General features: G+C 35.7%; 1 protein-coding gene across 1 annotated transcript; it reads right to left on the bottom strand.

The window, feature by feature from the left end:
* Positions 1-41: 41 nt before the first annotated feature.
* LOC143446111 (uncharacterized) lies at positions 42-18,120 on the bottom strand. The gene is made up of 13 exons (XM_076945603.1): positions 18,083-18,120; positions 14,206-14,286; positions 12,039-14,099; positions 10,391-10,474; positions 9,855-9,950; positions 8,452-8,592; positions 7,963-8,135; positions 7,565-7,669; positions 2,763-2,904; positions 2,392-2,502; positions 1,620-1,747; positions 1,255-1,324; positions 42-1,058 (listed from the first exon to the last, which is right to left on the bottom strand). Exons 3-13 carry the CDS (start codon positions 14,073-14,075, stop codon positions 627-629), a joined length of 3,519 nt encoding a protein of 1,172 aa, XP_076801718.1. The 5' UTR covers positions 14,076-14,099; positions 14,206-14,286; positions 18,083-18,120; the 3' UTR covers positions 42-626.
* Between the last annotated feature and the right edge of the window lie 1,088 nt (positions 18,121-19,208).

Below are 19,208 nucleotides of genomic sequence, written 5' to 3' on the forward strand. Positions count from 1 at the left end.
TTTCGATTACTGAAGAAAAAGTATAACACTCACTCTTAACGCAAAGTTAAAACTTTTATTACCATATACAAAAACACTTGTGTTATCGCATGAACAACGAACAAAGTTCTAAAGAAAAAATAACGAGTAATAATGTAAAACATTATAAATGAGGACTTATGGGCTATTTACACACGCTACAGTATGATATTCGATAGAACTGATTCTTTACCATATTTTATCTAGTACTTTATAAATGTACCTTTTAAGGGTTAGTAATTACCAAATAAGCTGAAATAATAGCCATCTTTTCTTGTTCAAAAAGTTGTTTATTTTAACAGAAATCCTAACAAATTAACCTAATGTGTGTGATGTTGTTCGAAATCCTTAAGTTTCATGATCATTTTTCTATGGACATCCTCAATTAAAACAATAATCTGGGTATAAACGATTGCACTTAGGTCAAATACAACCAACATCTTTAATCGTGCTGACAAGCACAATAAAAACGTCATCGCCGCAGATTAACCTTTATACAGCAGCAGATAGGTGTCAATTAGCCTCTTAAAACGGATGACCAGCATTAATCGGAGCTTACCGACGACCATAAATTAATTACTCGTTGAAAATGTTATTAATAAATGGCATTAAGTAGGATACTCTTGTTCTAAGTCGCAGTCAACACTTTGCGTTTGATTATCAGCAAGCTTAAGCTTTAATGTATTTCTGTTATCTAACGTTGAAGTCAAATTGTCATTTGGCCATGCGGTATGTAACATGGGAGTTGATGATGCTGATGAACTGGACGCTAAACTTTTGGATGTTTCCTTATTGCGCAGTCTTAAATCGCCCGATGCCCTAGCTGTTTTCCGACTGCCACCGCATTGGCTCGATGAAGTAGACAACTTATCGAAATGCTTGGACAGCTGAGCTTCAATGATCTCGGAAAGAAGTGCAGGAAGTTTGTGGACTTGGTCTTCGAGGGATTCCAGCCTGGCGTCTATTTGATAAACCCGATCTTCTACTGTCTCGTTACGGGAAGTTATGTCTGACAGCATATCGGAAACACGAATCTGCATCTGCAAAGGTAACGCATATTGTTTCAGGAGAAACCTGCCAACAAGTTTAGTCCAAACTTAAACGTTCAGCAACTTCGGCCACCATTTAATTTCTTAATGCGCCTAAAGGTCTTGACGTTTATCTGGTTCTACAATCTATATCGATTATTACATTGCATGAAATATTTATTTCCTTCGTAAATACAATACCACAAACCTTTGCGAAATCAATTAACGTGTTGGCTTGATCGTTCAGTTTCCTTTGTTCCATTTTGAAACTTCGTAATCTGATTTAAAAATGATTGGAAAAAAGATGTAAGCTTGCTTGCCGGGCATCGCATCAAAGAAAAGTAAAAACTTTTACAAAAACGTAGACCTACAGCCTTGCCAATATTACACTTTTAAAAGAGGCGTCAGTTTTCCATTGTTAAATGCAAATGTTTATCATAAAAGAATTGACAAACGCAAGTAAACATTTTAAAAAGATTTAATTGACTCTGCCGAGGTTTGCTTACATGCTTATATCCGGCAATTTATTCTTTTATATCAAAGCATGGTGACAGTTCAACAAATATAACTTACTGATATATGGCATGAAGAAATTTCCTTTGGTGTCTTCTTATTTTCCTTGAGTCAAGTTTATCAGCTAATTTAGTGTATTTGTATATTAACCATGTTTCTCTCAAAACATTTGCAGCGGCGTTTTTAACCTGTAGATAAAAACAAATTATTAACTAGTTGGTAAGCTGGACGTATAACTCATAAAACTTATTCATTTATATATGCTATGGCATATGAGGTAAAGTGATCTTTGCCTCTGATAATAATTGGACATCAACAACTTAGTTGATTAGTTGAGGCAAATTTGCTGTACACAATAGTTCTAACTGATGGTTACGAAACGTCTGCCGTCCTCGTAATGGCAGTTTGCTTAAGGTCTATATATTTACCAAAAGGGTGGTTGTGTATTCTTGCATTGTGATCGTCCCTCTAGCTTGGAGATATACGCATTACGTTACCACGGTTGCGTTATTGAATTTAGAAAATCGACCAACGTAACAATGCACCGATCGATAAATCAAATGGCAATATAACTCGCAACTCTGCATTTTGATCAAGCTATGCTTATAGAAAAGGTAACGCGATATTTTTCAAATATTACTTAATGCAAAATCGTTACTAATTAAAAAATCTACTTGAGTTTTACAACTTGCAATACTGGTGACATATGCAAACTAATATTTTTGAAAACAAGTTAATTTGTGAAATGCAAAAACGAGGTATTAGGTAAATTGGGCATTAATAAGACACATAACACTCATGGATAAATATACAATACAATATCAACCCATACTCTTTTTGATAGCTGCGTGTCCATCATGAAATTGTGAACGTGTTTTTCTGCCTTGGTCAATTCTAATTTCCGAGCCACCACCGCAACAACTAAGGCTGTACAAGCTGCACCCTAAAACGAAAAACACAATGTTTGAATGTACCATATTTAAGTAGGAGAATTTAGGCATTTAAATGTCACCACATATACTATATAACCTAATCGAAAAATTACCATAAAATCGTTAATATATACAAAATGGACAGTATAGCTAATAATTTGATGAAAGTCATGCGGCACATGCTTTTCAAAGATATTCTTTAAATGTTTAATACAATGTTAGCAATAACATGGCGGAAGACATTTCCGAAAGAAATCCACGCAGGTCTTACCATTATGCCTGTTAGGAGACAAACGCTGCGTCCACAATATGTGTTTGGTACAACGTCGCCATAACCGATAGAGAGAAATGTGATTGAAATAAGCCACATTGCGCTCAAAAAATTACTGTTAATGGTTTCTGCGTCATGGTACCTAAGGGAAAAACATGAAAAGAACTTATTGCTGCATTTGAATCAGTGATCGCAGACCGCAAGATAAAAAAGAGCAGTAAAATCAATAACTAAGTTTATAGCTTGGCTCAAACATAAAAGATGAATTTTGACTTTATAATATGTTTTTTATTATATTTCAATATAAATTATTGTATTGTAATTATAAATTGTGTTATACAACAAAAAATTGCAAAAATAAAACGCATACTTCAATATGGTACAATGAGCTACGAGCCGCAAAGGCGCCAAAAACCACCATACCATAATAGACAAAGGTCTAAAATGTTCATACTACAGTGGTACATTTAGTATTTTTATATTTGGTGTAGTGTTCTTTTTAATCTGCGCAATAGATTCCATAGGATACTTTGATACCTATACTTCCAATAAACAGGAAACATTCTGAAGAATATGCTTTGGGGAAAATATGAAACAGACCATTTTACTATGTTGACGAAGTAACAATAGCATGTATGGGGAATGAAGCATAGGTCGAAATTTTAGAGATCACCATGCACAACTTACAATAGCAACTATAATCGGCAGGAATGGAGATGCCTTTCTGCATTATGTGCCACGGGTAGCACCGCAAGGGAGTAGTGGTAAGGGAGGGGCAAGTCTAAAAACAAGTTGACCTTAAATCAAAGAACGGTTGTCAGCAAGTACAACGGGCGAAGATTGTATAGTAGCACTACTTTTTGATGGTTACTGATTGAGCAGTTATTGCCGAAAGTGTATGGAAAATTTGCTGCTAATTTTGACAAAGGCGCACAATTATGACATCATTACGCAAAATTTACATGCTGCATAGAAAAGTTGTGATAAGTGATTGCGCTGCAAAGATAATAATTTAAGTTGTTGCTGCATAGATAGATACTTAATTCCATGCCGTTGGTACTTGGTAGAAGTAATCAGGTGGCTAAGCCTGTTCAATGAATTACTCTGCAGATAGCCAATTAGGTGCAGTTAATGCTTATTTTCACCATAGAACTTTTAAATGTCTCAGTACATGCATTAGAGAAGCATTTGTGTCTTAGCGCAATCACGGGACTAACCCAACGTCAGCTCACCTTAGACACCTTAGACTGAGCTCAGTCAGTCGTAGCTTAACATCAACCCTATATCTTCACCAGGATGAATAGACCAACTGAAAGTTAGATAATGCTTAGCTAACGCAAGATATTCTCGTTACGCACTCAGTGGCGGAAATTTGTGCAAATTATTATTGGAGTGGACAGACATGAATTAGGGGAAATAAACAACTATATGCGGTGCTGTTACCTGAGGTTTCTCATTTAAATCCCAAGACCGAAATAACCCAAACCGCATAATAAGACTTGCAAAACTTTGTCATATGTTTAACTTTGTTGTCCAAACTATTAAATTAACTTAAACTTGACAACTATTGACCAATTTTAAGCTTTCGCACCGCTATCTTTCGTATGGTAGAATTTTTGCCTAGCTGTAGGCTTTTTATGCGTTCCCATTAAGTGCTAAAAATTGCAATTGCATACAGAAAAACTCAAATTATGCTTATTGCTAGTACTGTTTTCACTACAAAAAGTATTGGCTTTTTCAAACTTTCAGAGTGAAAAATTGGCTGGGTATGATGCTTCGGGTTAACGATTTTTTCTGGTCATCTTACAACCGATAGTCAACGGCTTACGAACAGGGCTGGCCTTAGCAAACGCAGGCCCCAACGAAAGAACTGATGGTGGGGCCTCTTGCCGATTTTAGATAACTTAATGTCATAACAATAATAACGTAAACCAATTAACGTATCTTTGCAAATTAGCTCCCCTCAAAATTTTCTTCGTGATATATTTTCACTAAAACAGTACCTTTCGAGAAAAAAATTGAGAAATACCCCTGGGATTTGCGCAAAATAAAAGCTAAATTGTTACTTTTGTTTTGGTGCTAAGCAGCACATGCCCAACCCAGTCGCATCGCTCGCATTGGTTAAACGATGGCCCCTGCTTACCGACTCATAAAGTCCCATTAAATAGGTTTTACTCCAATAGCCTTGTGTAATGCTAGATCACTGTCACGTTTAAACGCAAAAATAATTGACATAAAAGATTAACTTATTACTTTCGTCATCGAATGTTCATCGGTTTGGTGCAATAAGAGCCGATACAGAGAAGTTGACCATGAGATTCTGGCTTTAGTCTCAAAAAGCAATTAATTTGCTGAATAACTTCAGGTAACATTTTGTACTGTAATGACATAAATCGTAATTTGCAATATGTTCCTACTTCCAAATCTTACTCAACGTGACAACTATTGGAAGAAAAAATAACATTAAGTCCTCTCTAACAAAAACATTGGGGTGACATATTCTTACGTCCCCCAGGGTTTCTGCTCACATACGAACTTAATTATTCGCTTTGCGTTTAGTGATATATATACAGTATCTTGTCGTCGACCCGAAAAACTTTTTCATGATTGATCCGATCCAAGTACCAGCGATTGCACTTGATTGGGACATTGATAATTACCACCACGTATGTCTTAATTACCCTTATTGTAACATATTTTGGAAATAGATGTCTAATCTCTACATCTTATTGAAAAATTCTTTCTCTGGTATACTTACTGACAACTCTTCTATGATTTAAGGTTACTTTTTTGGATTTGCGCATCCCTTTATATGCTATCATGATGTAGAATTCAGCACAAAATGACAGTTATCCCCAACATTTTGAAACATTATGAAGCAATACCATTATTATGAAAGTGACTGTTTTACCATTATAAGTAGGCTAGGTCACGCAGCCCGTTGTAAAAGATATGCGGTTAGATTAGTGTTAAAAAATGTGCATGCTGATTTCAGCTATTTCGAGTTTAATCGAAGTAAAATTTAAGTTAAGTGGAGGTGATATCTTATTTATAACCTTTAAAGTGAGGGGCAAGTCTAATAACAAGTTGATGTTATATGAAAGCACACTAGTCACTAAATATCCTGCTGAAATAGTTTTGAAAATACTTCTTGGTTAGGTACTTATAAGCAAAAAAATCGTAAAAGCAGCCTTCATTGTGACGCAGATCAAGGTTCGTGTGCTGTCATAAGTAATCGTAGATATTCGAAAATTCATAAATTCAGCAGTACCTACTATTATATCACGTATGTATCTTTTACAGCTGTATAGATTACTCTAACTGCCAATAGGTTGATAGATGACAGCCTATAGCCCAACCATGGAAAATACTAGGCCTACGGTACCGGTTTGACGGGTATCCTATGCGGTCCAAAGGAAAACATAACTTCACGGAAGCAAATTATTGGGGTACTAGACTTATCATGTTTACAATAATCGTAATTTAATCAATTACAATGCTTCACGTTGCTAATTTCCTCATATGACGCCTAATTGGACATAGGCTATATGACTTACACTTCTGAATTCAGTTGACTACCGCAGGGAAAGCAACAGCAGCAGCATATTGTCAAGCAACTTCATTAATGTATGAAATAACAACAGCCTTCATCTACGTCACAATGAACGCCAAAAACCGAGAGTTTTCGCAATTTTCTTTTGTCGATAACTACCTAAACAGAAATTATTTTTCAAAGATATTTTACCAGAATCCTCAGTTAATTGCGTTCTTTCCTATAAGTTCAATTTGTTTTTGGTTTTGCCCCTCACTTTAAGTTAGACTTAGGTTGACAAGAAACTGTAAAAACAAGTATGCTATCATTCGACTGTATAATCATGTCGAGTTGAAAGCATAATGCGTATTCTGTATTCTGGGCATCATGCAGCGATTGTTAGTACCAGTGAGTGTAAAAATAATTGTCAATAGCTATGAGGAAAATTTATGATACAATCGTATTAAAACGTGCACATATAAACGTATAAGCAAGCAATTGGGCTAGTCGATCAAAGTCAACAAAAAAGGCAGCTATATCAAACACTTTTTCGATTTTAAACTTCCATCTGCTTGACGGCAAGCGAAAATCAGCTAACGTTGCACGTTGACAGAATATACCCTTTCGCTACGGCATATTTCAAGGTGCGTAAGTGCCTAAGCGAAGACTAATTGCGTTTCCAATCAATACAACGCAACGTTGAAGTAAACACCTCCCCTTGTACGTTTTGGATAAAAGCTGATTTAGCCTAAAGGGTGCATACAAAAGCAGTTTTAACGCAGCATTCACCATGTTCATGTATCCCTATAACGCAACAAAACTGAGAGCTTAAAGAAAAATGTTGGGAATTCTACAATGTTTTTACACAGTTGCAAATTTCAAAGATGCTTGCATTAACAAGAATTTTTAAAAAAGTGCGTCATCTTAATTTTGAAAAATCGTTGAATACTGTAGAGTTAATGGAAGGGCGGTCTTCAGCGACGCAAAAACGGAAATTTACAACGTTTGCTTTGTCTAAGAACTTCGTCAGCATAAATGTGAATTTATACCGTTCTATACATTAACCAGAAAGTGACTCGTGCTTGAGAACAGTAGCAGCATTTTTCAAATACTGGGCCAATGTTTTATCGATTAACGTTATATGTACGCAGTATGAGATCGAAAAAAGGTTATAACAGTACGCGGTACTACTGCACACAACAACATCAGACGTATAATCGCAGCCATATGTAGAATTGTACATGCTATATACTGTTGATGCAAACCTTACCGTTCGCAGGCTCTGATGGTCCAAGAAGCGATAATCCACAGTGATATACTGAATACTAGAAGTACAGTTCCGGGACAAATGGTCATTAAAGTTTTCATAACAAACCTAAACAAAACAATCCAAAACTTTTACTCGGTGAAGATACTGTATCACCTTATTATACATGTAGAGCTGTTGTTTATTAATCGCCAATTTCACCTATTGACGTAATAATTTTGACTTTAATAATTTATTTTATGAGTACCTTTTTAAAGTATTGAATGATACTGAAACATTTTAATTTTGTAATTTTGTGACCAGGGTCGCTTAAAGCTCAACTTTTTACAGGTATAGGCAAATTTATGATCGCAGCTTGGGTTTTGCACTGAAGAAGAAAAATCATTATTCATGTTATTTACCTTGTGTTAAAATTAATTTTGTTAAGTGCACCAATGCTTCTCGAAGACGCGTCAGTGAAAAGCCTACTGTGCAGTAGCATCACCCTTGCGATGAGATAAAGTCGAAGGAACATGGGGATGGAAAGCAGTATATCCACATCCGCAGTTGCCACGGTAATGATGTTGGAGAAAGCCTTATGAACACAATGAAGCAACATATTTTAGGCAAACACCTGGACTTTTGCTGTGTCTGCAAAATTCTTTGAGTGAACAATTTGTGGTCATGAAATATTTTACAATACAAAAATAAAAGTATGTTGTCTTGAACATTTCGTATATATGTATGGTAAAGCATAGGTTTTGAACTAAATATCTGGAATTACAGCATTTCTTAAAAACGGGGTAAATGTTTGCTGTTAAAACATATAAATTAGATCGCAATTCTTGCGATTGATAATAGTCATTCCTATCGAGATTACGTCACTTGTAGGTTATGTAACCTGACCTTACCTGACGAGCAGACCATTCAAAAGTGTAAAATCCAGGTAAAGGATGAATACTGCAGACAACCAGTTCGAGGCAGATGTACATAACTCTTTCGTAGTCCATTGCTATCCTCCAATCTTCAGCACCGTTGTCAATCATAAAAAGCTGTAAAGTTGATTGAAAAGCACTATAACATAAGATTTTAACTTAAAGTGAGTCCAGAAAAAAGTTGGCCTTCAATCAGCAAATAGTTGTTAAGCCTCTATATAGTTTCTCATAAAAATAGTTTCTTATAAAAACGTTGTCGGCTCGGTAGTGGAGCGGTTAGAGTTAAATCGTGTTCGATATTTCCAGTGGCGCGGTTTTTGTAATGCCATAGGGCAAGGTATTGACGGTGCTTGCTAATGTTTAGTGGTCCTGGTGAACATTTCCAAATTCGGGAAACACAAAAATATCAACAAAAAACAATTAAAAAATGTGTTAGTCTATAGGCACTACGCAGTATAGGTGTATTGTAAGCTAGCCTATACTGCCTTTTCCAGTGACAAATAAAACTTAGCCGCCAGAAATGCCATATCAACACGAGCACAAATGCATAAACTGCATTTTACGACTTTGTACAGTGGATAAAGGATTTTTAGTCATCACTTGATAAAATACCGTATGTTTAATGTTGTGAGTTATTCTGAACTAAATGTTTTCTTTCTTCCTCAAAACATAGGCTAATTTTCGTTCTAGTCGCCAAGTTGTTAGTTGATTTAAGGATTGCAACAAAACTGTATTGAAGCTGATTGAAAATCTGTCTCGTCTTGTTAAGAAAAACTCCAATGAGCAATTGGACATATTACGTCGACGATCTTACCCTGTTATGCAAAAGTTAACGCAAAAACCGCACATCACGCGTTTTATAAAAATAACCCCCTTTGCTCAGCGTTTTCTCCCAGGGGAAAGTCACAAACGTGAACGTAACGTAATGGGTGTCAGTAATGGCACGGCTATTCTAGATTTTGAAGACATCCCAAACAGTAATTACAACTCTACAAGTAGCCCTATAGCATGATGACTTCAGAAAGCTTGCTTATATAGTTTATTGGGAACACGCCTAACTGCAAAATGGCTCACATCAAATGTCGTGAGTTAATTTTATACGGTTTGGCAAGGGTGTAGCACTGTAGCCTACACGGCGTCTCAAAATCGTTTTATACAGCGTTACAAAATTATTTTATACGGTGTTTCAGAATTGCATTTGTATGTATAAATATGAGATTACCTTTTATTTGGAGGCGTTTTAAAGATTTTTTAAGCTTGCGCATTTTGGGCGAGACGGACTAACGTGGGAATTTTTGACACAGCTTTTAAGAACTTCTTTGAAAACTGCCAGTTCAAGCGCGCTTGTGCAACAGCAAGTAACGAATAGATAAGTTCACCTGAATTTCTCTTGCGTGATAACCTATGACCAATCCCAGAAGAACTGTTGTCGACAAGGTGATGAGGCACTTCAAAGCTAAGGAAAAGTATGTTGCCTAAAACAAAATAGGTTAACCTGAGCAATAATGCACGTGACCATGAACTTGAAAATACACATTATTCGATTTTTTCAAAACCTAATTCTTTTATTATCTTCCGTAACGTGCATATCAGGTATTATACATAATCGTATAAATTTTAACTGCTGTGTACAGAACCGTGTAATTACTACTACAGTATTATCTTAATAGTATCCCTATTTACAGTTAAGCGGATTATAAACGGAATGAAACAGGCGGTTAGTTTAATAGTTAGAGCTAAATTTAGTCTGATATAATGCATATCCCCCGTTACACATAATTACAAGATATTGAAAACATAGCCCATTTTCCCGTTAATAGAAGCAAACTGTCGACACAAGCGAATAGAATGGCAGGTCGTTAAGTTGTTTTCATTTGTGAATTTATTTTTTATTGTTTTTTAGTATACTCATTACCTTCCATGCACAATCTTTCCATAAACTTCCACTCCACGCTTTTTCAATTTGATCGGTTGAAGAGCAGTGAAGCACTTTACCTTTCTGATGAAACAAAAATTACAGCAAGTTTTACTTCTGATAGTTTCTAATACTAAAGTCACTCGTATGAGTCAAAGCGCCGAGTGCAATCACTAAATGGTATTGTAACGAAATCTGCAGACAATTGAGTTGTCTATTGAACAATCGGCATTGCATCTTTAACCAGGTTTCAATTTTACCTTCCCCACAAAAAGTTATAAAACATCCCATGCACAGCAAAAGTCAGTTTAAAAACAATAAAGGGTCGAGGTAAGATTGTTCTGATCCCTGACAGAATGTTGATCGCTGTTGGATCAAATGGTGTGGCTCCTGAAATGGACCTTGTTCTCGGCCACACGTTGCTCAATTCCCAGGAGGACAATTGTTTGAAATATAGGCTATATGCTTTTACAAATGTCTTCCACAACATATATAATCCATCATAAAAGGTTGATGTATAGCTGTAAATAGCGAATTAAAATAGTTTTATAGGTAACACTGTTTTCTCGAATAAGCAACACTTTGTCGATATGGCGTCATGAACTGTGTATTCGTTTTATGTTAAGCAACATACAACCCATTGCATAAAGTATATTTGACACTTTTCGGCGGATATGAATACACACATTAAATTTCTTTAAAAAGCTTCATCGTACGCTTTTTCCAGAAATTAACGCAAAATTTTGTGTTTTAATGTAATTCAGTCAAAGCTCAAATAAAATGATTCCTAGAATTGTGCATATCAGCAACAGTTGGTAAACCTGTTTATGTGACAGTAATCAATTTTTGAGAAAATATTTTCCGCATTTAGTATTTTCATTGTTAGAAAGATTTCCAGCATACTGCTGCGTTGAATATATTATAGCATATCATTCTGTTTTATCCATTAAACCTCGGAAACAAACAGTTCGTTTTATTTGTTTAAACGAGCAGTATTTTTAAAGTTTAAGTTTAAGTGGCATATTTAGTTTCAAATGCCTTAACGAGCCACGGACCATTGAATTATTTATACACTAGTTGCTTGTGCAGAAAGAGCTCAATTGCGAAGCAGCCCATTATGCAATCAACCTCGGTCCTTAAAAACATCTACTAAAGCGCTTGCTGCTGGCTGACAGTTTGCTTTGGTCCCTCATGCTAGTGTGGGTAAGATGAACTTGAAACCTAATTAATTAATAACATCCGTAATAGTAGATACAACGGAACTACAAAACCATGGCGGTCTTAGGAAACAACCGAACTGAAAGAACTTTCAACAATGTTCAAGCGCACACATGAGGTCATTATACTATAGTTCTGCAATAGTTTTGCAAAATATATTAACAGTATAATTAACACTTGCGCCATTCTTAAATCGTTTCAATCGTTCCAGTTAAGTCCATCAAATTAAAATCAATAAATGATACTAAATTAGAAAAAAATATTCGATGAAACTCGTTGGCGGGGATTATAATTTATTACTGTGAAATAAGGGGAGGTCAACCAAGAGTTTACCGCAAAAAAGATTTCCTTTATAATAAAGAAAGACGCGCAATATAGAATTTAAAGTAATTTTCCTTGCGCTTGTAATTGATTTTGAGCAGCCACTAACCTTGTCAGCCAGGTTACCAGATGATAATTCTGTTTCTATCACCATGACAATAATTCCAAACATTCCAAATATTAAAGCGTAATCACTCAGACGCTTTCTTCTTTCAAATAAGGTCCTTCTGTAACCTAGACGATAACCAATGTTCATTGTTTTGCTGTTGTTTGATTGGTTTTTTCGTGCGCTATTCGTATTGGCAGATGTCGTCACCTCAGTAGGTTTTGTTTGCCTCTTGGAATTTTGCTTGTTTATTTCAACATTATCATCCATGGGTTGTAATTCTCTGCACAGGTCGATATCACTGTTTTCTATGGTTTTTTGTCGTTTCGGTGTTTCGGCCGGCGATAGGTAAGACTTGCTATTGAAATTAGCTGTTGGTTGTACTTCGTTTGTCAATGGTATGGATTCGCCATCATCGTCGTTAAAATCACCTTCTAGGCGCGTGAGGCTGCGGGATAACTGGTTAAGCTTCGGAAAAGCAGATACGACGCCGTTATGTTTTGCACTTTTTAGGGCGATCTCGGCAAAAGGATTAGAACGGTGGCTGGCGTGAGGATGTTCATTAAACCAAAAGTGCTTTTCCCCAGTTGGACTTGATAAAGCTGTGAGACTTGACGATAAAGCGCTTGTCCCAGCGTAAGTGCTTGTACAGGCAAGCTTGTTATTGCTGCTGTTAAATGCGGTGCACGAAATTCCATAGTGTTCATTATCGTAAGTCAGTTCGCCGATTCCATTACCAACATTCCTCACGGTTCTGTGTCTATTGCAGTCAGACGTAGATCGTAAATGAACGCCTACGTGAGAATTTCTTCGTTTTGGACTGTCGGATAAGGCGGGTTGGTAAAATGAATAAACTAACGGTGTTTGGTTGTTAACAGCTGTCCAGCCTCCACTTTCTGGCAACAGGTCATCGCATTGTAGCGAGCAGTTGGTCAGTTTATCATTGGATACGGTTAGGTTTTCGTTGGTTAAGGTTCGTTGGGACGTTACTTGATTTGTAACTGAATCAGGTAACTTTGAGTTTTCACCCCCTTCATTATTTTCTTCTTTAAAACCAACTTTGACACGATTCCTATAATCTGAGTCAGACATTGATTTGTATACTTTTGAAATCTTTTTGTTAATTGTGTTGCTTCTGTCTCCTGTCACAGAAGCTGTATAAACATAACCAGGAAGGTTAAAATTGTCTCTCGTTTCTGATGCGCTGTCCAAACACTTTTCTAAGTTTGCCTTTCTAGCTAATGGAAAACGATGGCAATCAAAAGCATCTGTTGCAGCATATGAAACAGTTTTGCAGGAGCGGTGTTTTAAATTCTGGTTTCTTACCCAAACATTTCTGTTACGATTACGATTTCCAGCTTTCGGTTCGCACTGTACGTCTGAAGTTTTTTCTTTGCGTTCCTTTGTAGAGTGTCGGCTTAAATTATTAGAGTGAATCCAATTGCCAACAATGGTGTGAGTAAACCAGGTTTTACTCTTCTGCTTTGCCTTATCTGCCTGACAGGCATTAGATAACGTACTTCCCGATTCAAGATGTTGGCAAAATACGCCAGAGTCACTTTCCTTCACTGAGTCTACGCTTTCTTTGTGAGTTCCAATACTAAATGAAGTTGTTTGGGTCACTCGACTATGAGTGGAATTGGGGGGATTTGTTTTCCGCTTTTTGTTAAGATGCTGTACACGTAAATCAGATGATATTGGTTCAACTTCGTTGCCTAAATTATAGCTATTCCCCACTGAGAGCACGCTACTCACAACAGCTGTGTCTGGCGACGTAGAATCGTCACGCACAGTGCCGCATTGATATGTACCTTTCCGCCAAACACGGTTTTTCTTTTTATCGTATTCTGATCTCCACCTATGCGTCTGTGCGCCATCAAGTTCGTTTCTTTTTTCCTTTTCCTCTTGTGCGTGTGCGTCAAGCCTGACGTTGATTACACTTTTCTTTGTCGGTTTACGCGTTTCTTTTTTCTCAGCTTGATCCGAGACAGTGTCAACGGTTGTCGTATTCTTGTTCGGCTTCACAAGAATAACTGACATCGTGTCAAATTAGAAGATGTCCGGCTGTCGAACAAAACAAAAGTCAAGTGTTTGTGTAGGCAAACTAAGCCACGATGCTAAACTTAAGTAAAAGTTTGTTGATTTAATAATACTTATGAACCTTACTTACGCGTTTTTGAACTTTTGTTCTGAAAAAATAAAATGAAATCTTGGGCATTTCTTGGTGTTTTTTGTTTTCCAGACTGTTTTACTAAAACACAATTAAATCAAATAGTAAAAGCTTTTTCTGTCTGAGTAAAACTTTAATTTTGTTTTCCAATAAAAATTTTAATAAGTTAAACTGCATGTACTGTCAGTTTTCTACCTATTATGAGAGAAATCCTTGTTTCATGTACAGTATTACAACTTATAAAAAGCGTTTGTCACAAATGGTACAAGATTAGAATATTTAACTTTAACATTTATTTAACAATATCCAACTTTGACATTTGATTAAATTTATTTAACTTAACAATATATTTTATATTGAACTTAACAATATTCTAACATTTCTCTTTGCGTTATTACTAAAACAATGATGCACTATAGTGTTGTAGTATTATATCGTTCACGTTTACTGCTTACAGCTGTCACATAGCGTGGAAAAAAGTAAGAACACACTTGGTTGAGGGCGCTTTTGTGCAGGTATGTAATTTTTCTAATGTAATGAAAAAAACTTTGTTTTGCCTAGTCATAATAATGCCCTTTCTTGTTGGTTTACCACGTAATGACAACTTTACGAATACATTTCCGTTTACAAAACCCTATACTAGTCAAGCGCCAGTTGACTTCAATCAATCAACAAACCAATAAATGTTAAATGCATGGATCAAAATTTTTTTAAATGTAATGATACTGATGCTATATAGTTATTTTGTTTTAATTGAACTCCTAATTAAGAACATATAGGCCTAAGCGAAAGGATATTTCACTATATATAGTTTATACTTGTGTTGTTGTGGACGTTGTAGTTAAACTTTGCGTTCAGCTCTCCTTGTCTGTATTAAGTTTTCGTAACTACCTTTCATACAGTTATGTTGTTTGACTTAAGTTCAAAGTTTGCAATCCAAAAACCTCAGACACCACAAGGGTCCCAAAACGTTATCGGTTATAATATCTCTTCTTTGCGTCGCTTCTATCTCGAGGCGTCTAAACCACAATATATCTCTTCCTTCCTCGTAAGCAAACTATAGATTACAAGGCGAGAAGTTAACCGCAGTTCAGGTCATTCTGATGAGTTAGTCATGGAGGATAACCTCAAAGTTAAGAAAAGGCCAGTGTTGTATTTCTACACCTTATGTACAGCAGCGGCCTATGACACAGTAAGACACCGCCGCATCATTTGCAAGCTGTTCCGTCTTCTTCCAGACAACCACATGGTACGTATGACCTTGGAGCTTGTCTACAACCGTAGCTTTACCCACAACACCGCGGTCACGGCCAGCAGAGGTCTAGAAAGAATCAGTCCTATTCTTCAAACATTAATATCAATGACCTGTATCAAAAAATATTTCGTCTTATGTACGCCTATATGCGGAAGACCTCATGATTGCGTAATCGGCACAAAAATGGAAAATAGTAGTAGAAGATACTCGTTTTCCTGATATGACACTTTGTCGGCATACTTCCGGAAATGAAGATTGAAACTCAGAGAAAATAAGACAGTGTCGGGCAAATTTTATCTTAACAATATCTGTTCTGCACTCGAATATCTCAGAATAATTCTTGATAGACTTAGACTCACGTACCTCCGACACTTTGGAGTGTTCTCGCAAAACTTACAACATGAGTTGTTTTAATAAACGAAAGGCATGGCTGTGGTGCTGGGGCTGCTATACCCTTTGTCGAGCAACCGTGGCCATATAATATATTCCACTGATGAGTACTGCACGAGAATGTGTCTTGTGTTGCAGCATACATACCCATCAACACAATGCCACTGTCATCAACAGTAGGCTACTTTGCGTACTGTGACTGGATGTCTGGCTCCAACATCATTGGGCAACATTCTATTGCTTGCGAGTATCCAACCTGCTGCGAAGCTTTGCATCAAGGCGAATATAATACTCTTGCTCCTACTATATATAGCCGGTTGACGGAACCATCCTATCTGGTCCATATATCGGCTTTTTGAAAGTAGGCAAGTCCGATCAACAAAACCTGGACATTCAGCATTTAATCTGCCCACACTGCAACTGTAAGAATTTATCAAAAACGTTTGATAGGCCTGTCCGTTCGAAAATTTCTACTATAGACATTGTTATACCATTCCCGACGCATACTTTTACTTTACCGAAATTTCGTTGCCTTGGCTGACCTGAATACGGCTTCACCGTCTTCGAATACTTAGCGTTAGTCGATTTTGCTCAACTCTTTACAAATGGTAAGTGCTTGGCAAACTCTGTGGCCTGATGTGGGTGGTGCGGATGAGCAAACGGCTGCACAACTTGCCTTGACATCTGGCCAGGGTGGCGGAAAGACAATCAGCTCACACGGTTATTTAAACTTAAACTATTACTTCGAAGGCCAGGACAGTTAAAGTGTTTACAAACTGTAAGCTATACACAAAATTTTAGGCTAAAATGTTAGTAATTAACATCGTTTGTCTGTCCAAACGTGCAGTTGCAAGCCATCTTAGCTATGTAAGCCGCTAATAGGTTATAAACGTTTATACGTTATATATTATTATAAACGTTTATAAACGCTAAACGAATCATTTAAGCCCTGCATAATTCACCATCATCTAACTAATACCATTCTGAATATTTTCTACAACAAGTTTGTTTTGAATTTGATTACAAATTTAAACTTGTAACTCTTTAAGTTTACAACTGAGTTGTAAGTAAAAAAGAAAAGACAAGCTGTAAAAAAATTAAATTATTTTAACCATTTTTATCTTGACCATCTACTTGTATGTGCAAATCCTCATATAAGTAAACATTTTTCATTTCCCTGATTCGTTTCAATCTAATCACTTATCGGTATTCCTATGAAATCTTTTGTCACTTTGTTATTGTGCTTTTAAATTTAGTTAATTATATCTGTCAACGAATTAAGCACTTTTTGCGTTTTTGCTAACCTTCCTTCGTTATAACACCACAACAGTGTAATTAACAACTTGCAAGTTTTAAACTTCCGAGCTTTACCGCTTTTTCCTGTTTGTTGATTGTTTGTGAGGATATTTATGTCATTCTTTACTACAAAATGTCAGAATCACTTTTTCGCTTCCCACAGTTAATGGTAAAAGTTAAACGAGTTGACGATGCAACTTTCCATTGAATACAGCAACAAGAAGAAAATTACAAACCACAAACATTAAATAAATAAATAGGAAAAATTGAATATTGAAAAGTTTAATTTATTTTGAAGGCTTTTAAGAAGTATATGCATGTAGCTAACTAATTGATTATAAGTTATATATCCTTAAAGTATTGAAATATATGATAAAACAAAAAGAGATGACAATCATGCTAATTGACTGAAAAGTTTCATGTGCGAAGCATCTCAGACTAATTAATTATTTCGGCTTGAATGTGTATAATGCAAAATTTTTTTTAAATATAACTAAATTTTGACTGACTTTGTGCGTTACCATGGAGGTAGTACAATTTGAAATAAGTCGTCGTTGCTCTGTGTTTTATAAAAGCAAATTTTTATGGTATACATGTATTTAAAAAAGTGCCTTTTTACAGAATGAGAGCTCACAAATATGTAATTATCAGTTAACATACAGTTTTAACTTGGTTAAGGTGTTCGATTAGGGTTGGCCGAGATTAAAATAGAATGAAATTAAATTACATTAACATTTAAGAGCCAAAATCGATGAAAGAAAATAAATGATATTTTCTGTAAGTCCTAAATTATTTATTTTACATTAATTTTATTTAAGCTATAAATGTTCTTTCCTCTTGACAAGTATTTTTTTGAAAATTTGCTTATATCAAGAAAATTTGTACTGATGTGCTATATCATATTATATACCATATTCTTAATTTGAACATGCTTACCTTTGCTTGGGGTCCAGCAAATGTACGTAATTCAGCCAACAACAAATAACGTATATTCTAAAATTGATAAAAAAAAAAGATGATGACAAATTTGTTCTCGTAATTAAACAGTACTGTATGTATACCTTTTCTGAAGTACGTGTAAATTGTTTAAAAATCAAGCAAGCGAAACGTAAAAACATTTACGGACAAACGATTCTCACCCAAACCAGAAATTCTACGCTCTACAGCATTGTGTCCCGCTGCTAGATGGATATGATCTAAAGCTCAAAGGTTTGACCTATATGTACTGAGGGCTTCTTTACGTCAGGATAAATTATTCATCTTACGCCTTTTCTATACAGCGCTTAACGATATATACAAAAACAAACATTTTTTATGTTTGTCAGATGGTTCTACATGACAATCAATACTTTTACTCAGATATATTAATGGAAATGGCAAGTATAGTGTACCACAAAAAAAGGAAATGTTATTTAAATTCATTCTATTTAACTAGTTTTCTGTGCTGACAATGGACATCCTTAACTATTGTAAAACACTATAACGGAAACTTTTTACGCAACTTATGCAATCAGCATATGATTAATTCTTATACTTTTTAACACATGCACAGCACAGCGTATAGTGATTGGTATATTCAAGGGTTCATAAATATGAATTTAAATAATTTTTCCCACTTTACTCACATAATGGTAATGGTCTATGAAACGTTCTGGCTTATTTCTAGCTTTAAGTGAACTATCGTTATTTATATCTGAAATGTGCTTCTAACTTATATCTCTCTGTATATAGTGTATACTATAGATAAGCATAGCATTTATCCTATTATTTTATCTCCATGAATCTTCAGCTATCGTGTCAATACAATATGACCTGCAACCTTATGAGCGGTTTGTCTGTCTATGGCCTACATTTTCTATAGAAAATAAGGAATATAAAACTGTAGTAAAGCGCAGCTTGAGCAACGTGCATTAAGCTGGATTATAAAACTTGGAAGCCCATATCAAATCGTTATAAAGGAAGACGCACAGTGCAACTTTTCTACTAAGAGTTAGTTGTTTAGCAGACAAACACAAGTGAGTTTTGAGTAAACTTTTTAAAAACAGTTATGTATGCAACAGCT

This window comes from Clavelina lepadiformis, chromosome 2, assembly GCF_947623445.1.
Source record: "Clavelina lepadiformis chromosome 2, kaClaLepa1.1, whole genome shotgun sequence".
NCBI lineage: Eukaryota > Metazoa > Chordata > Ascidiacea > Aplousobranchia > Clavelinidae > Clavelina > Clavelina lepadiformis.

Excerpts from the sequence above, each read along its gene's own strand:
- LOC143446111 (XM_076945603.1), bottom strand. The coding sequence starts at position 14,075 with ATGTCAGTTATTCTTGTGAAGCCGAACAAGAATACGACAACCGTTGAC. Across the intron at positions 7,670-7,962 it reads AAAATTAATTTTAACACAAG|GTTTGTTATGAAAACTTTAA; the intron begins GTAAATAACATG and ends TGTTTTGTTTAG. Across the intron at positions 2,905-7,564 it reads ACCATCAGAGCCTGCGAACG|GTACCATGACGCAGAAACCA; the intron begins GTAAGGTTTGCA and ends TTTTTCCCTTAG.